Source organism: Motacilla alba, chromosome 6 (genome assembly GCF_015832195.1).
Source record: "Motacilla alba alba isolate MOTALB_02 chromosome 6, Motacilla_alba_V1.0_pri, whole genome shotgun sequence".
Classification (NCBI taxonomy): domain Eukaryota; kingdom Metazoa; phylum Chordata; class Aves; order Passeriformes; family Motacillidae; genus Motacilla; species Motacilla alba.
The window spans coordinates 25,544,413-25,566,252 of NC_052021.1; the positions used below are offsets into that span (position 1 = coordinate 25,544,413).

The 21,840-nt window shown below is 43.6% G+C and overlaps 1 protein-coding gene and 1 long non-coding RNA gene across 5 annotated transcripts in view; one reads left to right on the top strand and one right to left on the bottom strand.

Moving 5' to 3' along the window:
- Positions 1 to 13,376, bottom strand: part of SORCS1 (sortilin related VPS10 domain containing receptor 1) — a 263,542-nt gene extending 250,166 nt beyond the window's left edge. The window contains exon 1 of one of the 4 annotated variants that reach the window (XM_038140148.1): positions 11,753 to 13,376. In XM_038140148.1, coding sequence (XP_037996076.1) covers positions 11,753 to 12,388 — 636 coding nt within the window. In that variant the 5' untranslated portion in view covers positions 12,389 to 13,376. The remainder of the gene's footprint in view (positions 1 to 11,752) is intronic. The other 3 variants (XM_038140150.1, XM_038140147.1, XM_038140149.1) reach the window with 3 other exon arrangements.
- Positions 13,377 to 15,488: 2,112 nt separating this feature from the next.
- Positions 15,489 to 19,529, top strand: LOC119702603. Its single transcript, XR_005257395.1, has 3 exons — positions 15,489 to 15,591; positions 16,412 to 16,475; positions 19,380 to 19,529. It is a non-coding gene; the product is annotated as an uncharacterized LOC119702603 (long non-coding RNA).
- The last annotated feature ends 2,311 nt before the right edge of the window (positions 19,530 to 21,840 follow it).

Here is a 21,840-nt window from a genome sequence, read left to right on the forward strand (position 1 = left end):
GCTGCTACTGCATAATGTATTTCTGGATCATCTGAGTAGCTTGTTAGAAGGAAAATTTACTAATGAGTTAAAATTTAATTTGTCTTGTGTCATCCCAGTTCAGACATCAACCACACAATGGCATATATTTAAGCAGAAGCCCAAAATTACAGACATCTTTTCTCTTCTTTGAACTCTCTCCAGCAACAATCTCCACGTATGTCCTTATTTAAACAAAATGATCTCTATATGAAGGATTAAGTGCAGGTTTCCTGAGTAACATTTTATAATGAGATGCTGATTCTTTTGTACAATATTCTCTACTCCTCATAAAATTTCTCAAAGTGTTTCTTTCCCCTACTTGCTCATAAAGGTTTGTTTCACACCAAAATTCACCTTGCCAAATGCAAGATTTCTCAGAAATTACTCTTTCTGCCTGGCCTTTCAATACCTCAGTGTCAGAAAGGAATAGAGATGGATTCTTCTTCTGCTTGCCTCAAAGCAGTTCTTGGCTTAGATGAATACTGATTTATGTGAGTGGAAAAGGCACAAACTCCACATTTCTCCTCAACTACTTCATCCTGAGAGGGTGCCAGATGCAATGGAGATAGGAGCTATGGGAAGGATAGAGAAAGACAGGCAATGAAATTTTCTTCTCTTTGTGTGTGCATTTCTCTTTCAGTCTGACAGGAACACTGGTGATCTCTTAACTCTTTTTGGAAGGACCTTTGGAAAGTAGTTTGGGGTTTGTTTTCCTATTTCACTTCAAAGCCATCCCTCAGATGCCTCACTGATAAGCCTGCCTTAAGGACTGAATAGCACTGAAGAAAATTGGTGCTGCTGTACCCAAGACAGACACTGACAGCAATTTAAGAAGGACATGCACAGCCATCAAAACACAGGCAGATAATCCAAAGCACAAACATTTCCTGGAAATACTTGTTACACTTAACATCACCTTAGAAGTTCTAGGAAACAACAGAATCTTTTTGGTTAACTATGCTTTAAGGGAAATGTGATGTTCATTTTCACTACAGCAGTATTTCACCTCCACTGTTTGCCATGGTAAAAACACAGGTGCAATAAAACTGCCAAGACAGAGCTGCTTCCCGAGGAGGGCTGGAAGGGACCAGCACCCAAACAGGACAGGACAGCACAAAGCAATTATACTTGGGACAAAACTAAAGGAGAGCTTGAGAAGCAAGTGAGAAGCACCAGAAACATTCATGTTCTCTGAGTCCATGCACAGATCAGACAAACCATCAGTATGAACGTTGTTTGCTTCACTGCATTCTGCGTGTATCTACACCTTGTGTGCAGACAAACTTTTACACTGTAATGACAGCCTGCATCCGTGTGCCTGCACTTGTCCAGCTGGCAGGCAGGAAGGGATGTGGCAGGTGGGCATAGCAGGACCACCACCTTCATGCTGAAGCCTCCAGGCGCTCCCCTCTGGAAGGAGTGTTATTCCTGCTGGCCGTGCAGCCCCCTGCTGCCAACACCTGCAGGATCCCGTTTAATTGCTGCCCAAGGAGCTCATGTTTGACAGCATCAGTGCAGGCTGCCCTGGCTCATGGGCTGACCTGCTCATCATGACACTTATTAGGGTTATGTTCACTCTCCATTAATACAGAAACACCTGCCTTCCCCAGCCCTTCTGCATCAAGGGAAAGCATCAGCGCTCGCACACCTAAACACAGGTGTGTGTGTGGCTCTCTCTGTGTTTACTGTTTATGCTTTTTTTTTTTTTCGGAATCACACTCAGAATGTGTTGCTGTCTGAGCTGTCACTGCCTGTCACATTACAATGAGATCTCTGCTTTCAGAAGCCAGTTCAGGTTGTTTAATCATCGCTCCCCTCCAAGCTGTCCATCACAGGGCGGTCGCCAGGCAACAGCATCAACAGACAGGGCTGTGGGTGGCTGATGAGGAGGAGGAGGAGGATGCAGCACACATTGCAGGGAGGAAGAACTCACGTTCCCATGGGAGAGGGAGCTACGGGAGCTGCTGAGTCTCTCTCTATCTGATGAAATCCCAGCCTGCAGCATCATGAAAGTAAGAGGGATTTCAGCCATTGCTGAACCCGGTGTTTGGGAGGGGAAAAAAGATGCCAGGAGCCTGGTGCACGGCACAGGAGTGCAGAGCTGAGTCTCCTCAGCTCTCATAGGGGTCCATGGGCCAACTCCCTCCATCACAGGCAGGATGACAGGGCCCTGCTATCATGCCCTGGCCACAGCCACGGGCACAGACTGCTGTATCAGACAACTACATTCACTCCTTTAACAACTTCAAAATGTGTTCTTTTGGAGTAGTTGACAACTTTCTGGAGGAAAAAAAAGATCAGCTGTCACCTTACAAAAATTGAAAATAAACTGGAAGGCAACACCAAATTTGAAGTTTTTTGTCCAAAAGATGAGCTGGAGAATATTTTTGTTTATTTTTGTTGTTTTCAAGAGTACACAATTAAAAAGTCATTTGTTATTGAAAGAGACACACAGATCTGCATCAAAGCATCCTTCAGTTACAATAGTCTAAATATTTACTACTAAACTTCATCAGCTCATCTGTAGTGACACGAGGTCACTGGATCCAGGCTAAGTCCAGATCTATGTAGGCCAGATCTATTCTCTTCTCATCTCATCTCTAGCCTGGGTTCTGTCACTCTTAATATATTGAGGGGATGTGTGAAAACATGAACACAAATGAAGTGGAGAAGGTGTAGTGCACTCCTTCCCCATGGTTCAGTGCTCAGCCAGAGTAACATCTCAGGGAATTAACACTCCCCAAACTTCTCTAACATGGTGGCATTTCACCATGGACCTGTGCATCTTGAAATTACTTTAATGTATCTCCTGCTTTGCGGGTGTGTCTCTAAATAAACTGTTTAGTCTGTCCTATAAAAAAAAAATATATATAAACTATTCTAAAGTTTCGATCAAAATAAGACTTCACTTTTATTTGGAGATAACCATTTCCAAAATTTGATTTGATATGATTCCAATTATGATTAAATTAAAGATTTTATCCTTCATCTACAGAAACGTATTTTTTTCTTGGAAAACTGAATTGAAAGCAATGGAAAGCAAACTAATTTTCCATATCATGTTCTTTGGCATACAGAGCTTGATTTTCAGCATAAGGATTCTTTTTACATCAGAAAAATATATTTACACTTACCTATAAGTAAATACTTAATAAGGTCCTCAAATATTCATTTGAATAGTCAATGGAATTCACTTTTCCTACGTTTGTTTTCAGAGAATATTCAGTGAAAGATACTGGCACAATTTTTGGCCAAGACAGGGCACTTTAAGCTGTTTCTAAAGATTTAAACTGACCCAGTGACACACACACAAAGGAAGCATATGACCTCTTTCATCTACTGAAATTTTACTTTGTAGTTAAAAGAAAAATTTTCCAGGCGAAGTCCAAATGATTAAACAGTGTCCATTTCCACATTAGTGAGGAATTTCTCAGTGCTTTTTGAATTAGGAACTTTATGATTACTTCGCCCCTCCCTCATTAAAAAAGTGCACCTGAAAAAAATCACATATTAAGCAGGGAAAATTTATGAAGATAAAAGCATGCCTACATTTGTTATATAAAATATTTCCCTTGAATTATTTTTCCCCCACCTTAAATTTAGTGGGGGAGGTGAGAACGGGGGGAAAAAGAGAAACATTTGAGAAATGACATGGGATATCTCTGTTGGGTTACCTATATAGCCTGAGATTTTTCTAAGAAGCTTTTCACTTCCTCCTGAAGAAGTGCATGAAAATTATCTGCAGGAGCTCATGGCCCTGCTGTCCTTATATGATCACCAGCAAAGGTGACCTCAAACCTCATACAATTAGGATGTGAACACTGACACTGGGCTGGGACCTGGTGGTGTAAGTTAACAAGAGCTTCCCTTTTGTAGGTAAACAGTTTCCACCCCAAAAGCCCAGATGAGATGAGGGGGTTCTCTCTGGAGTTTTCCCAACAGGACAAGAGAAATCACAAGGTCCATGACTCCCTTGACCTTCCTGCCCCTGCAGAAGCAGTTCTGCCCCAAACACAGCACAGGGAGAGCACACAGGAGGCCCTGTCCCAGTCTGGGCTGCTCCCGTGGGAGATGCTTTGCACTGACATCCCCCACAGCTGCTGGAAGAGCTGCAACTTCCCTTCTTCCATTGAAATCTCCACCTGTTTCCTCAAGCTCCTGCTCCCCACCCACCCCACGTCAGGGGCAGCTCAGCACAGCTGCCCTGAGCTTGTGCCTGGCACGGCAGCACAGGGCAGTGCAGAGGCACTCCAACAGCCAGTGTGCAGCCACAAGAGAACACTCCTCCACTGAGGGACACGATGGGAGGTTAAATTAAGTTCTTACAGACCCTCTAAAAGGAAGAAATTACATTTTAGGACATATCCTAAAATATCCTGTTCCTTCTGAAAGTACTTTTATGTTCCCCAAGGAGAGAAAGTACAGTACTAAGTAAAAGTGTTATTGTGTTACCAGCACTGAGAATTAGGGATTAAGGGCTCTTACATTAACTGTTGTTTGATTTAAGATACAGCCAAAAAAAAATTCCAAGTGGCACAAAAATCATTTTACTGCATCAACTTTTATATGCATTTAAAATTCCAAAATAATTACTTTATCACCCAGTGCTGCCATTTGAATTGGAATCAAGGTCCATTTTCATTTAACACAGAAATGTCAATTAGAGCTCTGGGAGTCATTGATTTTTTGGTTTGCTGGCCAGGTATAAAAAAATAATTGAGGAAAAAAAGCACCTTGTGTCAGTCTTATTTTTTTTCCTCCTTGGAAATGTAAACCTGAATGCAGCTTTGCATCTGGATGAACAGGATCCAGTACACACAGCTTTTAAGATAACAGCACTTATCTAAATAATATAGGCAAAAACAGTTTGAGATGCTGTGCAATTCCCATACCTGGACATTGGGTAGGACACAGTTCCCACAGGATGCCCTTACTCTGTGAAGCAGCAGTCAGAGGTAATACCATCTCAGGTGTCCAGCACACTGAATCAAGGTTTTTCTATCACTGGATCATTTTAAAATGTAGAATATAAGAATCGGAAATCCGTTCCAAAAATGCTGCCTGATTCAAAACAAAAAAATGTTCCATCTAAAGTTTCACGATTTGGGCTTGTTGAGGGCTATTTCTTAGGAGCCTGGGAATCGAAGGAAAATCAATGTGAACCCACAAAATCCTCTGCAATAGCATTTTCCAGAGAAAGAAGTCTTTAATGGGGCAGTTTCATTCCCCTGGCTGGAGCTCTGCACAACGCGAGGGTTGTATTCACTCTGACGTGGTAGGAAAGGCCCAGAGGATGTGAGATTGTCCAAGGCCAATGCTGACCTTGCAGCCCTTCATATGTAAAGCTGTGTCACAGCTGAATGGGTCTCTAACCCCTCCAGAATGAATTAAGGACTTCTGACCTCCTGGCTTCCCCCTCTGGACTGACTTCACCGTCATCACCAAGTTAGGGAAATACAAACGCCTTATCTGAAGCCAGAAGGAAAGGGAGAAACCCATTTTCTATTATAAAGTAGTGTATTAAGAAGATTGAAAGCTGTAACCCGATTGCTTTACACAGTTTATAGCCTCTCGATATTGCATGAATGCCAGTTGCAACTGTCAGAGCTCTTCCATTATTCTCCTTAATCTCCCCCTGTGATGGGATTTGCATATCCCACCTGTCAGTGGCAGAAGCTCCTCACCGGCTCCCAAACTCTTTCACAGAGACCAGCATCACACAATGACAAGCCTTTCTTCCAGTCCTCACGGATTCTCTTTCACTTACTGCTTTCTCTCAGAGCACGGCTCCTCTTATTAACAATTTCCCATGTATCCTATTTCATATTCTGTATATGAGAAGCCTATGTTTCATCCAGTCAAGAAATATATCTAGAGATGCAATGCAACACAGAAGAAAAAAATACTACCACTGTTGAGTCATTTTTTTGAAAAATCAAACACACACACAAGAAAATAAATACCAAAAAAACCTCAAGACCTCTGGTTACAGGAGTAACATCCTACTCAGTTACAGGAAATTTAGAGAAGGTTTCATATCTAGAATGGAGGTGAAGTATTTTGTTATCTAGCAGTACTAAATATAATCAAGACAAAAATTTGAAACAAGAAACTTTTAGCAATATTTTGATTCGACTTTTTTTTTTTTTTCGGGTTAAATTCACATTTTTGTTCCCTCACGTTTTATTCAGCCCTTCCAAAATATATTCTCAGTAGCTCTAGCAGGAGATTAGCCTGAAACAGTCTCAGCATCCGGTGCATTATACTCTTAATACTATTATATATTCTTCTAATTTGTACATAATACAGACTCCATCTCACTGAGTTATATTAATGCCAACATCCTCCTTGCATGAATCTTTTTTGGCAGCTGTTTTCAGCACCCTAGGAATCAATCTCAATGCAAAGAACTGACACTGGGTTCATTCCTCACTGTGGGTCTCACTGAGCATCTGGCTCTGGGCTCCACATCCACATTCATTACCTTAAAATTCCTCCTTTATAATGTGATTCAATTGCCACAGGAAGAAGGGAGTGATGGGCTATCACAGCATCATGCAACAAAATGCTGGTCACTCATGGGATGATGCTGGCACCCCTGATAGTTTTACTTTAGACCCACAGCTCTGCCAACAGGAGAAAGGCAGAGGCTATCAACTAATATCCTCTTGCATGAACATGACATTTGGACAAAGTCTCCAAGTGAGATGTGAAAAAAAAAAATTTATTATGGTCCCCCATTCTGGACTGAAGAGAACACTGGCAATTTAAGGTACTTTAGCCATGCCTTCACTACCTCACTTGTAAAAAACAATATATTTGTTATCATCTTCATTCATCAAAAGCAAAAACCAGATTCAATGTCAAGTCTTGGGAACCTGACTCCTAGAAATTCAGAGTTCACTGTCCACAACCCATTGTACAAGCAGATACAGAAAGAAGAGCACTTGCTTGATTTAGCAAACCAGAGGTTGAAAGGGAATATCATCACTGCCTGTAAAATAATCCCAGGGAATGTAAATGCCAGGGAGGGAAAATAACTTCAATTAAAAGGACACACACAAATGAAAAAAAAAATTAATCTAAATTGCCCAATGGCAATGTTAGAACAGAAATCAGAGAAGTTTCCAACAGTCAGGAGAAAACGGCTTGGAACAGCTACCCAAAAAGGAAGAAGGCAATAGAAGGGTGAAGAATAAAAGGATGATAGACCCTCAGCTGTTTGTACATGTTTGTAGCCTGATCAATCATGGCTGTCAGATGCAGTACTATGTGCCATTCTTGAAATTCCTCATTTACAAAGTAGGTCTGAACACTTCAGCTGAAAATCCAAGTTTATTCACAATTACTTTGTCCAGGATGAAATACAGTGCACTGGAAATAGGTGCACTGTTATCCTGCCGTACCTGTGCCCAGTTTGTCCTGTCAGTAACATTCAGTAACATCTTGCAAGCAATACCTAATGCAGAGATTATCTTGCCTAAAAGCTCTCCAGTAAGAGACCTAACTCTTCCCCTGCTGTCTGTTGTAATCACCTGGCAAGTGCAATGATGACCTTGCAGGCTTCATCCTGCACTGGACCCTTCAGCTGTATCAATCTTCTGCTGTGGATGGAATATAAAACCTGTCTGGCCATGGTTGTTTTGAGACACCTCTGTGTCTCTATCAGTCTGGTGAGGATCTGCTGCTGTAGAGAACATATGAGAAGCTCAGCTTTGTCTTTCCCACCATGTAAATCACAGAAGCTTGAACCAGCTGTTTAAAGGTATCATGCTCACGTAAAAGCCAATCCCCAGGTACAAGGCCAAGTACATGCTCAAATTCTCTGCCACACAATTTGAGATTCACACCAACATCCAGCCCAGGAGAGCACTTTGTCCTGTGCAAGGCAACAGTAAACTGCTATTATAATAAAAGACTGTGAAACCCATGTTGCTTTCTTTCACAGCACCACATTATAGCACCAGCTGTAGCACCAAGGCACTCACTCAATCTCCTTTACCTTTCAACCTCCTCCAATTTTTTTTTCTTTCTCCAGAATACTTACAAATTAACAAATAAGGGCACTGATCTTGCTCCAAGCCAGCTTAGGACAGAAGCAGTCTTCATTTTTTGTAAGCCCTGAAAAGCATCTCTATCCCAAAAGCTCATTATGGATGTCATCTAGAGACTTGCTTCTCTCCATTAAAGCCAGGTCTCTCTTTTAGCTCCACACATAAATCTCTGCTAGCTCTTTTCCCCTAGTCTATAGCATGGCATCAAAGGAGCTATAGAGACTCCAAACCTACACTGTCAGGACACACCACATCAGCAACACATTTGGGATCTCCATGAGCTAGGAAACCTGCCAACTTCCACACCGTTGATGATATTTCTCAGTGGTGCAAAAAGGCAGGAGATCTCACTTGTGCATCTTGCAGCAGAGATATGAGAAAGATTTCAGGTCATATGAATTTTTACTCCAGTTTTACAGGGGCCAGTGGAAAGATGCTCAGGATGCATCAATGCAGGTAAGTACTGCCAGGACCCATTTACAGACTCAATAATCTAGGCTCTTATTATACCGTCAGAATGATTTCAGGCAAGGGGCTGGCTTGGGCCAGTTAACACCTCCTTGGATCATCCCAGCCAGTCCAGCACTCAGTGCAACCAGGGACCCTTTTCAGCACCCACTTTTGCTGCAGCCGCTCTTCTCTGTCTTGCAGACTGAAAGAGCTCAGGATTGTGGAGATGCAGGACAGCTTTGTGTGGCCTCACTCACCTCCACTGGAGTCAGACAAAGCCTGAGGCCCACCTGTATTTTAACACAGCACTGGATACACTCCTGATTTCATCCTCACCAATCATTTGACAAGCCAGTCTTGCTACACCTATGCTCTCCTCTGGGGAACTTCTGCTGACTCCATCAGTGAAACAAGGTACACAGGAGAGATTAGAGAATATGTGAACTGTGTCACTACAGATGAGCAGAGCATGCTCCAAGTGTCCGGATATAAATATGGATCTGGAGAGCAAGTGTCCAGGGAGTACCTAAAATCATTGATGAGCCAAAATAAGCACTGATCTAAAACAATTTATGTTGGTGGAGTTAAACCTGGACAACTTGTACTATAATTTATTATTCTTACTGTACTTGTGGCTTAGCATACAGTGAATTCAGAGCAAAATGCCATCAGTTCAGTGGTGCACACACTCAACATAAAATCACAGCCAAGCCTGAGAGAAGCTGCAAATGCCCAGAAGAATCCCATACAGAATTCAGGAGTTGTTTATCCTCCACAGCAGCATTGCAATTATATCCCCACCACTACCAAAATAAGGATACAAGAAACCACAGTGAGGCAGACAGGATAAGGTATACTGCAATACAAAAACTTGATGGTGACAATGCTTTAATTTTCCAGTTTTTCCACCTAACAGGATTTCAAATATTTTGAGTTTTATTTTTGGTTTTCCTGTCCCCTCACAGATACTGCAAACTATGATCTTCTCACACTGCCCCTCTTCCTGGGCAAAGGCAAAAGTTGTTTGACAGCAGCACTTGCAGAGCACACAAGAATGAAAAGGAGCAGAGGTGTGTTGCATCCCTATGCCACAGCACGGAAACTCCAGCAGGAAGCCAGCTGCTGCTGTCGGAGTGCAGACAGGGCACTGGGGTTACACAGCATCCTCACAAGCATCACACTGGGATCCTCTGCAACCTCCATGCAGGCAAAACTACCTATTCTGTACCCTAAAGGAAGTGTTTCACCCCATGCCCATCCCACTCCCAACTCACTCCAGCACTGATGGGAACCCAAAACCTCCACACAGTGACAATGGGTCAGTGCCACTTTGGGCTTCCTCTGAACGCACGCCATTGCTTCAGCTGAGCCTGGACAAGCCTGTTGTGCATCCAAGTCCTGCTGGGGCCCAGCTTCAGGCTGTGTTGTGAGGGGGCTGCAACCATAACACAAAACAGAACAGCACTGCCAGGGCCCCCGCAGTGAAGGGGGGAGCATAATATCCCTGTACATGATGCAACCTGCAGCTCTTCGGGAAGGACAGTCACAAAATGTTTGCCCCTGAAAACATTTGTACACCAACACACTCAGAAAGTAAATCAGTCCCTGACAACAGCAGCCCACACTACCACAGTGGGCAGAAACACATACACAAATATATGTGTACCTAAACACATATATAACAATAGATGTGTCTTGAAAAATGTACAGGTGAAACATAATGGCAGTGATAGACCAAAGAAACTGCTGCCTGCTGGATGACTTTTTATATCAGAATCTTTTTTCTTAGCAAATGGGTCACTTGAAACCAATGTCAGTCTCAATTCAATTTGTATGAACAGACCTGAGTTCCTACAAGGCAGCTTCTGTTCACACAACTATTTAAGAATAGTCTCGCTGAGTTGTGAAGAAAGGGGAAAGTCCTTCAAAATGGAAATGACAACTATTCCCTTGTCAATTAATTGATTAAAAACTTCCTGATGAGACCATAAAACCATGTCCCAATTAACTAGAGCTGAACCCCACAGTGAAGTCCTTACGGCATCCGCTGCAATTCTAAATTGAGTAGCTCAGTACAATCTATACCAAAAGGAATTCATAATGACTAGACTATAATTTCAAAATGTTATCAGTCTCCTAGTACTGAAAGCTGAGAGGGAGGCCAAAGATTGTGCCAAGCAGCCAGAAACCTTCTGGCTGACACCTCAGAGGAGAGCCTGAGTCCCTGTTTCTCCTGGGAACTTGCATGGGCAACATGGAGTGGTGGCATCCCTTTCTCTCTCATTAGCATTCTGCTTGGTGTCTCTAAGAGGCAAAGTTGGAGAATCCAGACAGACAGATCCCTCTACTTCTGCTGGTCCAGAAGCAGAGTTAAGGGCAGGCAGAGAGCACTCCAAGCAATTTACCCTTGCCTTCCCTGGGCCTCAGCCCTCAGCTCCAGGTGTGACGGCAGCAGAGGATGGAGGGATACGGTGCCCAAGTAAACCTGGTAACTTTGGTATCGTGACTATGGCTCCAGCCTGGAAATCAGTTGCCTACTTCTCTGACCAGTTTTGTTCTGCTTGGCTCAAATCAGAGCTGTTCTGATGCTATTCCTGAGACACACAAAACTCTCCTGTTTAACGCCTTGATGGCAAGAGGCAAAAAGCAGCTTTATCCCCTACACAGAGACACTTCAGAGGCAAAGTCCTGAAGCCCTCCAGCATCTCCACATCAGCAGGGCCTGGGGATGAGCCCTTGGGCTGACGTGGGCTCCCACAGCTGGCAGGAGGAGAAGCAGCAATCAGAGGGGCTTTCCCTGGGCATCCTTCCAGCTGAGCTTCCCAGGCTGCCCGTGAGGGTTATCCTGGGGAGAAGGCTGCATGCGAAGGCGCATCCCCCTAAAGAGACCCTTCCCGTCGCGCCGCGGGCGGTGGCAGCGCTGGATCCCGCTCTGCTCCGGGGCGAGGGACCAGGGGGCCGGGAGGGGGATGTGCTCAGCGGGCGGGCGGGCAGCGGAAAGTTTTTCTACTCCACAAGAAAGGCCCTTTTGAAGCCCTTCTGCCCCACTGCACACTGCTAAGCGAAGCCAATCCCCGGCGCCCGGAGGCGCAAAATCCCCTTCGAAGAAGAAAAACCCAGCAACCCCCCACCCCCGATTACACACACACGCGGGGGGAGAAAAAGAAGGGGAGAAGGGGGGGAAATAAGGAAAGCACGGAGGAGCCGCCCCCGCCCGCGGTACTCACGCTGCTGTTGTGGCCGGACCAGTGCACCATGGCCTGGTTGTGCGCCGAGTCTCCGGCCAGGGCGAAGGTGGTGCTGGCCAGCCGCAGCTCCTCCAGCCCGAAGCGGGCGGCGCCGCCGTCCCCCGGCTCCCGCCCCGCGGCGCCGCCCGGCCCCGGCCCCGCGGAGCCCCGCGGGCTGCGGCCCCGGCGCCGCCGCACCGAGCCCGGCCGCCCGCCCGCCCTGGGGGGGCCCTGGAGGGGTCGGTCCTCGGCCGGAGCCGCCGCTGCTGCTCGGGGACGGCGCTCCCCGGCCACTTTGTCTGGCTCCCTCGTCACTCGCCGTGTCTCCCAGCCGCTGAATGTCGTCCCCGCGGGAGCAGGGGCGAGGGTCGCTGGCAGCCCGGCGTCCTCCGTGCCGGCCTCTTGCCCTCTCTCACCTCCCTTCTCCCCGAGGAATCTCCTTTGCTCCTTTTCTCCTCTGTCGGTCCTCAAGTGCATCAGTAATCCCTGCTGCGGCTGCTGCTGCGGCTGCACCTGGGAACGGCAGGATCTGCAAGTTATTTCTGCACCGGTAAAGCCATAAGTGAAGAGGAAAAGCCATGTCCAGTACAGGAGAGCAACGTGCCAGGCTGGGTACCAGCCAGCAACTTTTTCCATCGCTGCCGACTGCTGATGAGTGCGAGGGAGAAAGAGCAAGAAGGAGAGCGCAGGAGCGAGGGAGCTAGGCGCTGCCGATTCAGCCGCCGCGGGGTAAACACGGCGAGAACTCCACGTAAAGTTTCAGACTCTTCTGTGCTAGATGCAGCCGAGGGGTAGAGGTTTCTTCCCACCTATTTTTTCCCCTTCTTGTTTCCTTTTACTTCTTTTGCACTTTTTCCTTTTGTCCCTTTTTCCTCTCTCTTCTTTCTTTCCTTTTTTCTTTTTTTTTCTTTTTTTTTTTTTTTTTCCCAAGACTGGTGTTGCTGATGAGGCTTGTGATGGAAGGCAAAGCCACAACCACACGGGGGAGGAGCTGATTTGAAATCAGAGAGAGAGGGAGAGAGAGAGGAGCGAATCCTGGCTGGTGATTTCTCCCGGCTGCATCTGTGGAAGTCTCAGCTCGCTCCTCTCCCGCTCGCTCTCTCTCTGCTCCCTCTCACTTCGCCGCTTCTGCATCACACTCCTCCCGCAGCCGCCCCGCCAGGCCGCCCTGTGCCTGTGTCGTGAGTGGCTGGTTACTCACTCCCCCTCTCTCACACACACTCCGACGACGGACTTATCCCAACTTTCAAACTCGTATCATTCGATCCCTTCCTCCTCCGTGCTTCCCATCAGTCCAAACCCCTAAAGCCTGCTCCCCAGCATACTGAAGCCTCCGCACATCGACTGGAAGCAGATGTGCCAAGTGAAGGAACAGTACATGCGTGTGTGTATAGTCTTCCCAGAGGAAATGTTTTAATTCGAATGATTAAGTGGCCTTAAAGGTCTGAGCAGGCTCAGAAATAACCCTTTCTTTCTCCCTCCTCCCGTGACTGGTGTAAGTGCCCTGGAGTTGCTCAGAATGGGCACCTGTGCTTGCTTTTACAGAGGGGAAGTCGCATCTCTGCCCTCTGTTCCCTCCCCCGCTTGTGCTTCACTGTACTGTCGTTTACAGTAGCTGCCGATGCTTAAATAAATCACTCATGCACGGCAGAGATGTACCCACATAAATGCTGATGGAGACAGGGGCAAGCTTTTGGAAATGAAATGACAGCTCTGGTGGAGAGGGAGATTCCCCTCCAGCGGTTTATCAGCAGAAAAAAAAAAAAAAAAACAAAAAAAAAAAAAAACAACAAAAAACCCTTGTTGCTTTAGCTGTCTCTCACGCTTTTAGGATCAACAATTTCTCCCCTAGAAGCTGTAGATGTCTCAGTAGATGTCCTCCCCGCAGGGGGAGCAGTAACAGTGGTGGCCGGAGGAGATCACCAAGCGCTGCCTGCAGAGCTCGGTGTCTGCTGGCCACGGGAGCTGCTGGTCCCTGACCGCAGACAGCACTCTTGGTTAGTGCCTACACAGCAGGGCAGGGCCCTGAGCTTTGACAGGCACTTCCCGATGCCCACGGCCATGAAAACTGGAGGGAATTAAAAGCTGTTCCACTGGAATTATATTCCATCCCCGTCTGCCTGCTCCCACTCATTCCCATTTGATTTACGGGAGAGTTTATTTTTTAATTAATATTTTTAACATTTCCTTCCTGACACGGAAGACCTTATTGATTTTTTTTTTTTTTTTGGCAGGGCATTTCAGAAAACGATTTACAGATTTGTTCCACATTCTTCTAGAGATTTCACTCAAATGCTCACTGGTGACACGTCTTGGGATATTAGCACAGGACCAGAGGTGAAGGGAGACTCACAGTAATTCAGGCTGGGCATAACTTCATGCTGCTTACAACAATGATGGATTGTCTGCAATGTAACCACCTGACCTCAGCTAAATCTAGCAATTAACTGCATACCTGTTTCCACATCTCCCAGCTAAATGGTTACTATTAGTTACAGCCTGTCGGGTAATAACAATAATTAACACTCATGCTTAAACAGCTCCTTTCCTTTACTAAGCCCAAAACTCCTCACAAAGGCTACTTTTGGAGGAAACTGAGTCAAAGTATGATCAGCAGAGTAGTAATGATTGGAGGTGGAGCTACCTTGTTATCAGCCCAATCCTTTATCTTCTGTTCAACAGATTGACCAGGTGGATCTATCCCAGAGGATCAACTAAAAAGTGTCACCTTCTCAGCACAAGTCTCTCAAGGAGGCTTTAATCTAAAGGAATGAAATTCAGGGATGAGTAGGTGAGACGGAAAAAGAACTTGGAAGAAGGAAATTAGTAAGAGGTCAAAAGAAATTTCTCATGAGATTGTAATAGAGATTTGCATGTCAATGAGTGGATAAGGCTAAGGAGAGAAACAATATAGCTGTCTCATTTAGGCAGATGATTACCTCTGCATTGGGATGAGTGGCCATCGAGTGGTAGGGACGTGCCTTGTGGAGCACACCCTATGCAGTGTGAACACCTACACCCGCAGAGCTCTTCAGCAAATGCCCAAGAATCAGTCGTGGAGAGAAAATACTGGATCCAGCTTGAGGACCACAGACACATTTTCACCATAGACCTTGTTGTGGGTGGACACAGGACAGACACATACAGTATAACCCTTCCCCTGAGTCCTGTTTTCAGGAATTACCAGTTTAGGAGATTCTAACAACAGCAGAAACTACACCTGATCCCTTACTTTTAATAAGTAATAATGTAGTAGGACTTTTAATGGACCTGTCTTTCCAAAATTTGTCTAATCTGTATTTATATTCCTGGTGTCTGAGGCAAGCTGTGATAGTCAAATTTACAATCTGATTATGTGTACTTTTGAATACTCATGGTCTGCATTTATCTGAGAGAGACATTTTAAACCTCTGTAATCTAATCTTGCTGCCAGCCATCTTTTGCCACAGATGATGTGGTGATTGAGCTGTCAGAGATAAGAAGCCTGAGTCTTTGGCACAAAAGAATAATCCCCTGTCCTTTGATGTACGGATAGCTTTCTCAGCTGGGAGCAGGGACTGAGTTCCTGTACTCGGACAAAAAGAATCTGGTGTCATGCGACTGAACTCCATGGCTGTGCCCAGAGAAAGGAAAGGCTGCATTCATTGGTACCCAGACCTGAGGCACCACCTAATCTGATTTTTCAATACCACATGTGCAGCTCCAGCATTTGGTGAGAAGATGTTTTCCATGAGAGCTGCTACACTGCCTGGTCAGGAGACTGTTCTGTTTCCCATGTCCAGTATTGCCTGGGGAGAGGGGATATGAGCAAGCCGTGGGAGCCGTGGAACAGGAGGCAGGTATAAAACATGATACCATGAGAGCAAATTAAAATTGCAGGTTTTAGCTGGCCTCTTCAGCCTCTGCCTTTGCCAGGATGAGCAGTGGCTGGGGGTTTTCCTCTACACCAAGAGGAACTAGCTCAAAGACAGGGATTTGTACATACACAAGAGTGTTGGGGGAGTTTCTTGCTTCTGGGTTCAGGAAGAATAAGCTGGAATCTAGTGAAGGGAGTAGATTTCTAGGTATATGTTGCAGCAGAGCAAGCGTCTTCCTCAGAATTTATATAGCCTTGAGAAGAGAAGCAGGAACAGCTTGAAACATGGATGAGTACACAAATCTTCACTTGGGACTGCGCAGGTTCTGAGACAGGTGGAAATATGGGCTTGGTCAAGGACATAAATCCTTATGACAGTGATTGCAATAATCTGCCATCTGCGGGAATCCTTTCCCCTGGAGTGTTTCATACTCGCAATCAGAGACTACTTGTGAAAAATGTGGTCCTGGGAGACTTCCTGGCTCCACAGTATTCCTGTCTGCTGAAACATGCTAGACGATGCACCCTGTGTGATGGAAGCACCTCAGGGACTATGCCAGCACTGCCTGTACTGTGATGGAAGGAAGGGAAAAAAAGGAATGAAAGAGGATACAGAGAAGGAAACAGAATTGGGTGGGCTTAACCAGCTGAGTTTTTAGTATAATGCATGGGCATAATATAGCCTGGCCTTCTGTGAATATGAATGTCTTTTAGGCAAAGGAGTATAATCTTTCCCTAGTAAATATTTGTATAATCAGGATTTTTTTGAATCTACACTCATTTTCAATAATGATTTTTCTCAGAGAAGACTGTGTAATGAAGGGAGACCAAGAAGAACACTGCTCCATTGATTACTATCAAGCCATGGTGAGTGATGAATACTGTAGTTTGACATTCCACATAATTCCCCCAAATGGAATCTCTGTTAAAAAAAAAAATAAAACAAAACAAACAAATCAGGATACAACAGGTCTTGTTGCAGTTTTCCTTGGGGGCAGGAGGAGGGGGGTGAAATTACTTTGAGCTGTAAATATCACAAAAGTTGAGTGTTTTTTTCATTTTGTTTTGTTTTGTTTTCTAAATAGGGCTTGGATGTTTCATTCTTTAAATAAAATAGGGACTAATTATATATATATCAAACCATCTACTTCCTAGTGCTTCTTGTTTCACTGAACAAATGGAAATTATTTAGCCATATGGCTTATTTTGAAGCAATAGGTAGGTAATTGTTACATAGGTGTTATTATAAATAAATCCTATTACTTATATTGGGGCAATGCATTTGACAAAAAGTGACCAAAACATTTGAAAAAAATCTGTAACTGAAAGAAAACCTCTGTCTTCTTTCCACTGAGTTTCATTTCCCTTCCTCAGACTATTTTTGGAAAGGTGATTGAACTATATATTTTTGACACTAATAATTCCTCTAAATTAATTAACATGAAATCTCTCCTTTGTTATTCCACACAATCAAATGCCAAAGCAGTGCTATCCTAAAATTAGGCTGGTGCAGCTTTTAACAAGGGCTCCTATTCATCTGCAAATGTGTTGCAATTTTGCTTTCGTTGCCATAAATATTAACAGCGAGGGCTTTTTGTTCTTGTACTCCCTCTTGCTGCAGCCTGTTGCAAAGACTGAGGTTTAAAGTAATCTCAAGAAAAGTGCAAGAATTTGACTCTTTATAACTTAGAGAGCCATTTTGCTTTGTTAAATCCTTAGATGAGGCATTCATACGTTCATGTATCTGGCAAGGAGGCTGGGGGCTGAGCAGATTCAGTCAGTGGGGTTGCCTTCAAGTAAAGGAAAGTGCTCAACACCAATACCTGGTTACAGTTTCCATCAAATCCTGCTTATATTGAAATATCTAGTAATGCCTAGTACCCAGCAGCTATCTCTGAGGACAGTAGGACTTGCCTGGATTTTCTCCTCTGGAAGTTCTGTTATGCAATTCCTCTGTTTCACTTCCATTTCTGGATCCAGAGTGTTTTCATACCATCCAACCAAGCATAAATGGGGACAGCAAACCCCACACTCATGGTACAAGGTCTGTATTTTACTCTCTGGGTTCACACTTCCTTCCTGCTCTTACAGCTGCAGATATTTCCTGGGCCAGCTGTGCCCAGGTGATAACCCAAGGGTGGATTTGCCATGGGAGGAAGGGAGCATGTTACCCTCTCCAAAGAAGCTCCTACTCCCAGTCAGGTGCTGAGCAATACTCCTGTGGCTGCACAACTACCATATCTGTGCTGGTGTTGAATCCAGCACTCTTTGCCACAATCTTGGGAGTGAGTCCTGTTTCTTCTCTTGTGACATCTGCTCCTCTGTGCTGGTCTTGAATTTCACTGTTGCAGCGATCCTCTCCCCTTGTGATCTGGACACATCAATCCATTGCCACCCTGTGCTCCTGAGCTTTGCTCCCCTGTCAGGAATTACCATGGGATTTAGGAGCAAAAAAAAACCACGGGCCACAGAACACAGTGGATGAGAAAATCTGCTGCTTGAAATTCCCAGCTGACATTCTCTCTTGATCAGCTTTTGCAGCCTAAGAAACCTGGAAAGCTGCCCTGAAGAGCTGGTCTTAGATTCTGCTGGGTTTCATAGTTGGTTGAGTGTAAAGTAGACTTGCAAGAACTGCACTTACATCAGGACTGCATGTACTCAGCTGGTGCTCTGAGCTTGCAGCTGAGGAGAAAACTGAGCTGGAGTTCACAGATAGAATGAGCTGTATTATAACAACTTTGAAACTAGTAAACATTGGCAAAAGGAGGAAGCCTGAGGAGTATCTTGTAGTCAACTCATTCACCACTGCCAATATGAATGATAACCACAGGGATGACCCAGCAGTTGTCACATTTCATCCTGACTGTTTTAAAGCAACCCCGTAATACCCAGAAGGTTTTTGCCATCAATAACTAAAATGTATGCTGTGAACAATTCCAACCACATGAAAGGCAAGAATGCAACCAGGAAAAATGAGAATGAATGTAGCAAGTCATGCTTAACCAACCTGAAGGTCTTCAGCTACTAAACAGCTGACTATTTTAACACTGGCTCCAGCACAGTCTCATGGTAAACTGAGGATTATAGGCAGGTTTTAGCAATTGACAGAGCTGTGGAAGTTGGTTGCATTGCAAGTGTCAGCAACTGAGAATCAACTGACTAGAAAACATCTGGAGTTTGCATTGGGGATTCTTTTTGCAAATAAGGCAAACTGCATATTCTAATGTAATGCTACTACCAGTGGTTACCAGTGGTGGCACTCACTGCCAAACAAAAATTGGGGACTGTTGTGCTATAATATCCTAAATTTGGCCATGCTAGTAAAACTGGCCATTACCTGACTCTCACTGTTGTTCCTGTGGGAATGTATCTATTCTATATCTGACTCTCAGCAAGTTCCTTTCTCTTCTTTTTGTTGTGTGGAGATGCAAATTGCAAACTTTCCTTTCCCTGACCAACAGAGGGTCTTTGCAGCTATTACAATCGTTTGCAAGTGTCTTATCTCTGTCCACTGAGTCATTTTCATTCCATCATCTTCTAGTCCTTTCCAGTTCCTCAGGAGAATCATGGCTGCTGGGTGCCTCTGATTTCTTGCAACCTTGCAAATCTGCAATTTGAAGCAGACTGATGAAGTGCAGATAATAGTTTCCTGTGAACAATAAATATCAGTCAGAGCCTGACTAGCCTTCCACAGAGTCAGGATACTTCTGTAACATAAATCTTAAAAGCCTAAAAGGCATGAAAATCATTTGTATTTTCTTCCTTTTTCAGAGAATACTGAACTTCAGTCGTCACTGGGGAAGTTCACCTGACATTCTCTCAGCTCTGGGTTTATCTGCATTGACAGGACAATAAAAATTCTTGTCTGTCACTCTACCACAATCACCTTTGGCTTCTGCACTTGGTTGTGGAAGAATTTAATGGAGGTAAGAGAATAATGATGAAGAGAAAAAGATTACAAACTTAATGGCCTGTGAATGGTGTTTATAGTTTGTCATCGTTACAGATGGTGTTTTCTTGCTTGTGCACCTTGCTTGATTTCTCTTAGCCAGAAGTGTTGATGAAGTAGAAGTTCCAAGTACTACTAAAGATAAAATTCCTAATAGAAGAAAGAAACCTTTTTACTTTAAAATACCTTTTTACTGCACTAAAAGTAAAAAATATATGAAAAAATGAGAACCCTGGAGGCTGATGGAAGATGTGAGCTTGCTCATTGACAGTATTTTATTTCAGAACTGAAAAAAATGACCAGAAAAAAATTTCTGTGAGGCAACTCTGTCCTGCTTCACTGATGCATTGTTTCTTAAGTCATGGTCAGAAATCCTTTTCTGGAGACAGTTACATCACTCACAGGTCAACCAGCAGAGCTTTCCATACACACACTCCCATGGTACACAATCAGGAGAGAAGGATCTGGTCATCACTTCAACCCGTCCTCATTAATTCAGCCATTTCTGCCTTAAACAAGGTGGAGGATATTCACATGAATTTTGCTGCTAGATGACAACCAGGGCAGACATCCACATCTGAGCAGTGCAGTGCATAGTCAGAGACACCTTCCCTATTGGGGCATCTGTTTGGAAAGTTAATGTTAACTGGATCTATCTGGCCAGAATCCAAGGCAGATGAAGAAAGGGAAGCTTCCTCTCACCTCTTCTCCCTCCGCCCTGGCAGCTCCTTCAGCAGCTTCTCAGATCTGTGGCATCCAGCTGTGATTTTGGAGCTTGGTGGGACAGGGATAGATACACCTTCTAAGGAGGAAAGAGGAAACAGTCATGAGAGACAGCCTGTCAATCCTACCTTTGGTGAGAAACTTCCAGAAGGAAGGAATTGGAATAGGGAGGGGAAAATCAGGAAGAAATGCAAAGGAAATCTGTATTTCTTTGTTGTCAATCTTTTCATCAAGAATCATGTAGTGAATTTCAGGCTCCTGATGTCATGGGTTTATGTAAGATTATAAACATTCTTCCTTTGTTTTCTTTCATTTGTTTAAAAAGAAAAGAAAAAAAAACTAGTCCTCTAAACTGTGGAGAACAGTATGAAGACAAAGCTCCCCTTTGCTCTAAATCTAATCTGAAGTGTTCCAACACAAAAAATAAAGCCGAAGCAGTAAAATTAAAATATTCCACTCAAGCATATAAAAAGGGTTTCTCTTTCTTTCTTTTTTCTTTTTTTTTCCTTTAAAAATAGTCTCTGGAGCTATTTTTGCCAGTCACAAAGTAGTTTTTTAAAATATGTGTATTTTAAACAAGTACATTTATATATAGATACATAAAAGGGAAACAATTTTTTTTTTTTCTTTTTTTAATCTGGACAATCTGTTACAATCACCTTGAAATTAATATTAGATTTCTGAATCTCTTTGGTCCCTTTTTTAAACTCCATCTGGCATGGAATTAAAAAAAATCCATTATTTGTATGATTTAAATTAATTGAGAAGTTTTCCAGAACACCTTGCAATATAAAAATAATTTATTTACATAAATTTGGTTCTAGCTTTTCTCTTGCTCACAGCTCTTAGCAATTTATCTGGGACATCTGTGGGTGCAACACCTGAAAGATTAAAGCTCATATACAAATATTTGTTTCTGGTAAACAGGAAAATGATAATTTAATTTTAGGGTTAAATTTGATATTAGGTATAAAAGGACTCTATAAAATAATTTCAAAATAGTTAAAATTTATGTCAGATTTTTATCAAAACCTCGAACAATAAAGAGAAAGAAATCCCCTCATCATCAATAAAAAAACCTTTCATCTAGAAAAATGAGATTTATTAAATAAGGGTGATGAAAAAACAATAACTCTGTCAGTTTAATACATGTATACACACACAAAGGTCAATAAATAGCCCAAGTAATGGAAGGAACTCATAAGCGATGCTTCTGCTGATTTCATTGCAAGCATTTCCTGGGATTACATTTATTTTTGTGAGTATTGTTACTTGGAAAGCTCTGTGTGTTTAATATCTGTTCTCACATCAAGAAAGCTTGGGGGAAAAACTCCATTTGCATTTACTTTCACGCAATTAATAATAATTCAGGGTTTGTGCTTTTCTTATGCCAAAACCATGCTTGCCAGTGTTTGCAGCGTATATTAGTCCAAGTCTGAATCACGCTGATTTTCCCCTCTGTTTGAAACAATGTTTGTTCAAAAGATATGAAGAGTGCTTCTCTTTTATCTTCATTTAATCCAGAGTAGTTTTTAACAGTTTTATCCAGACTCCTGGATA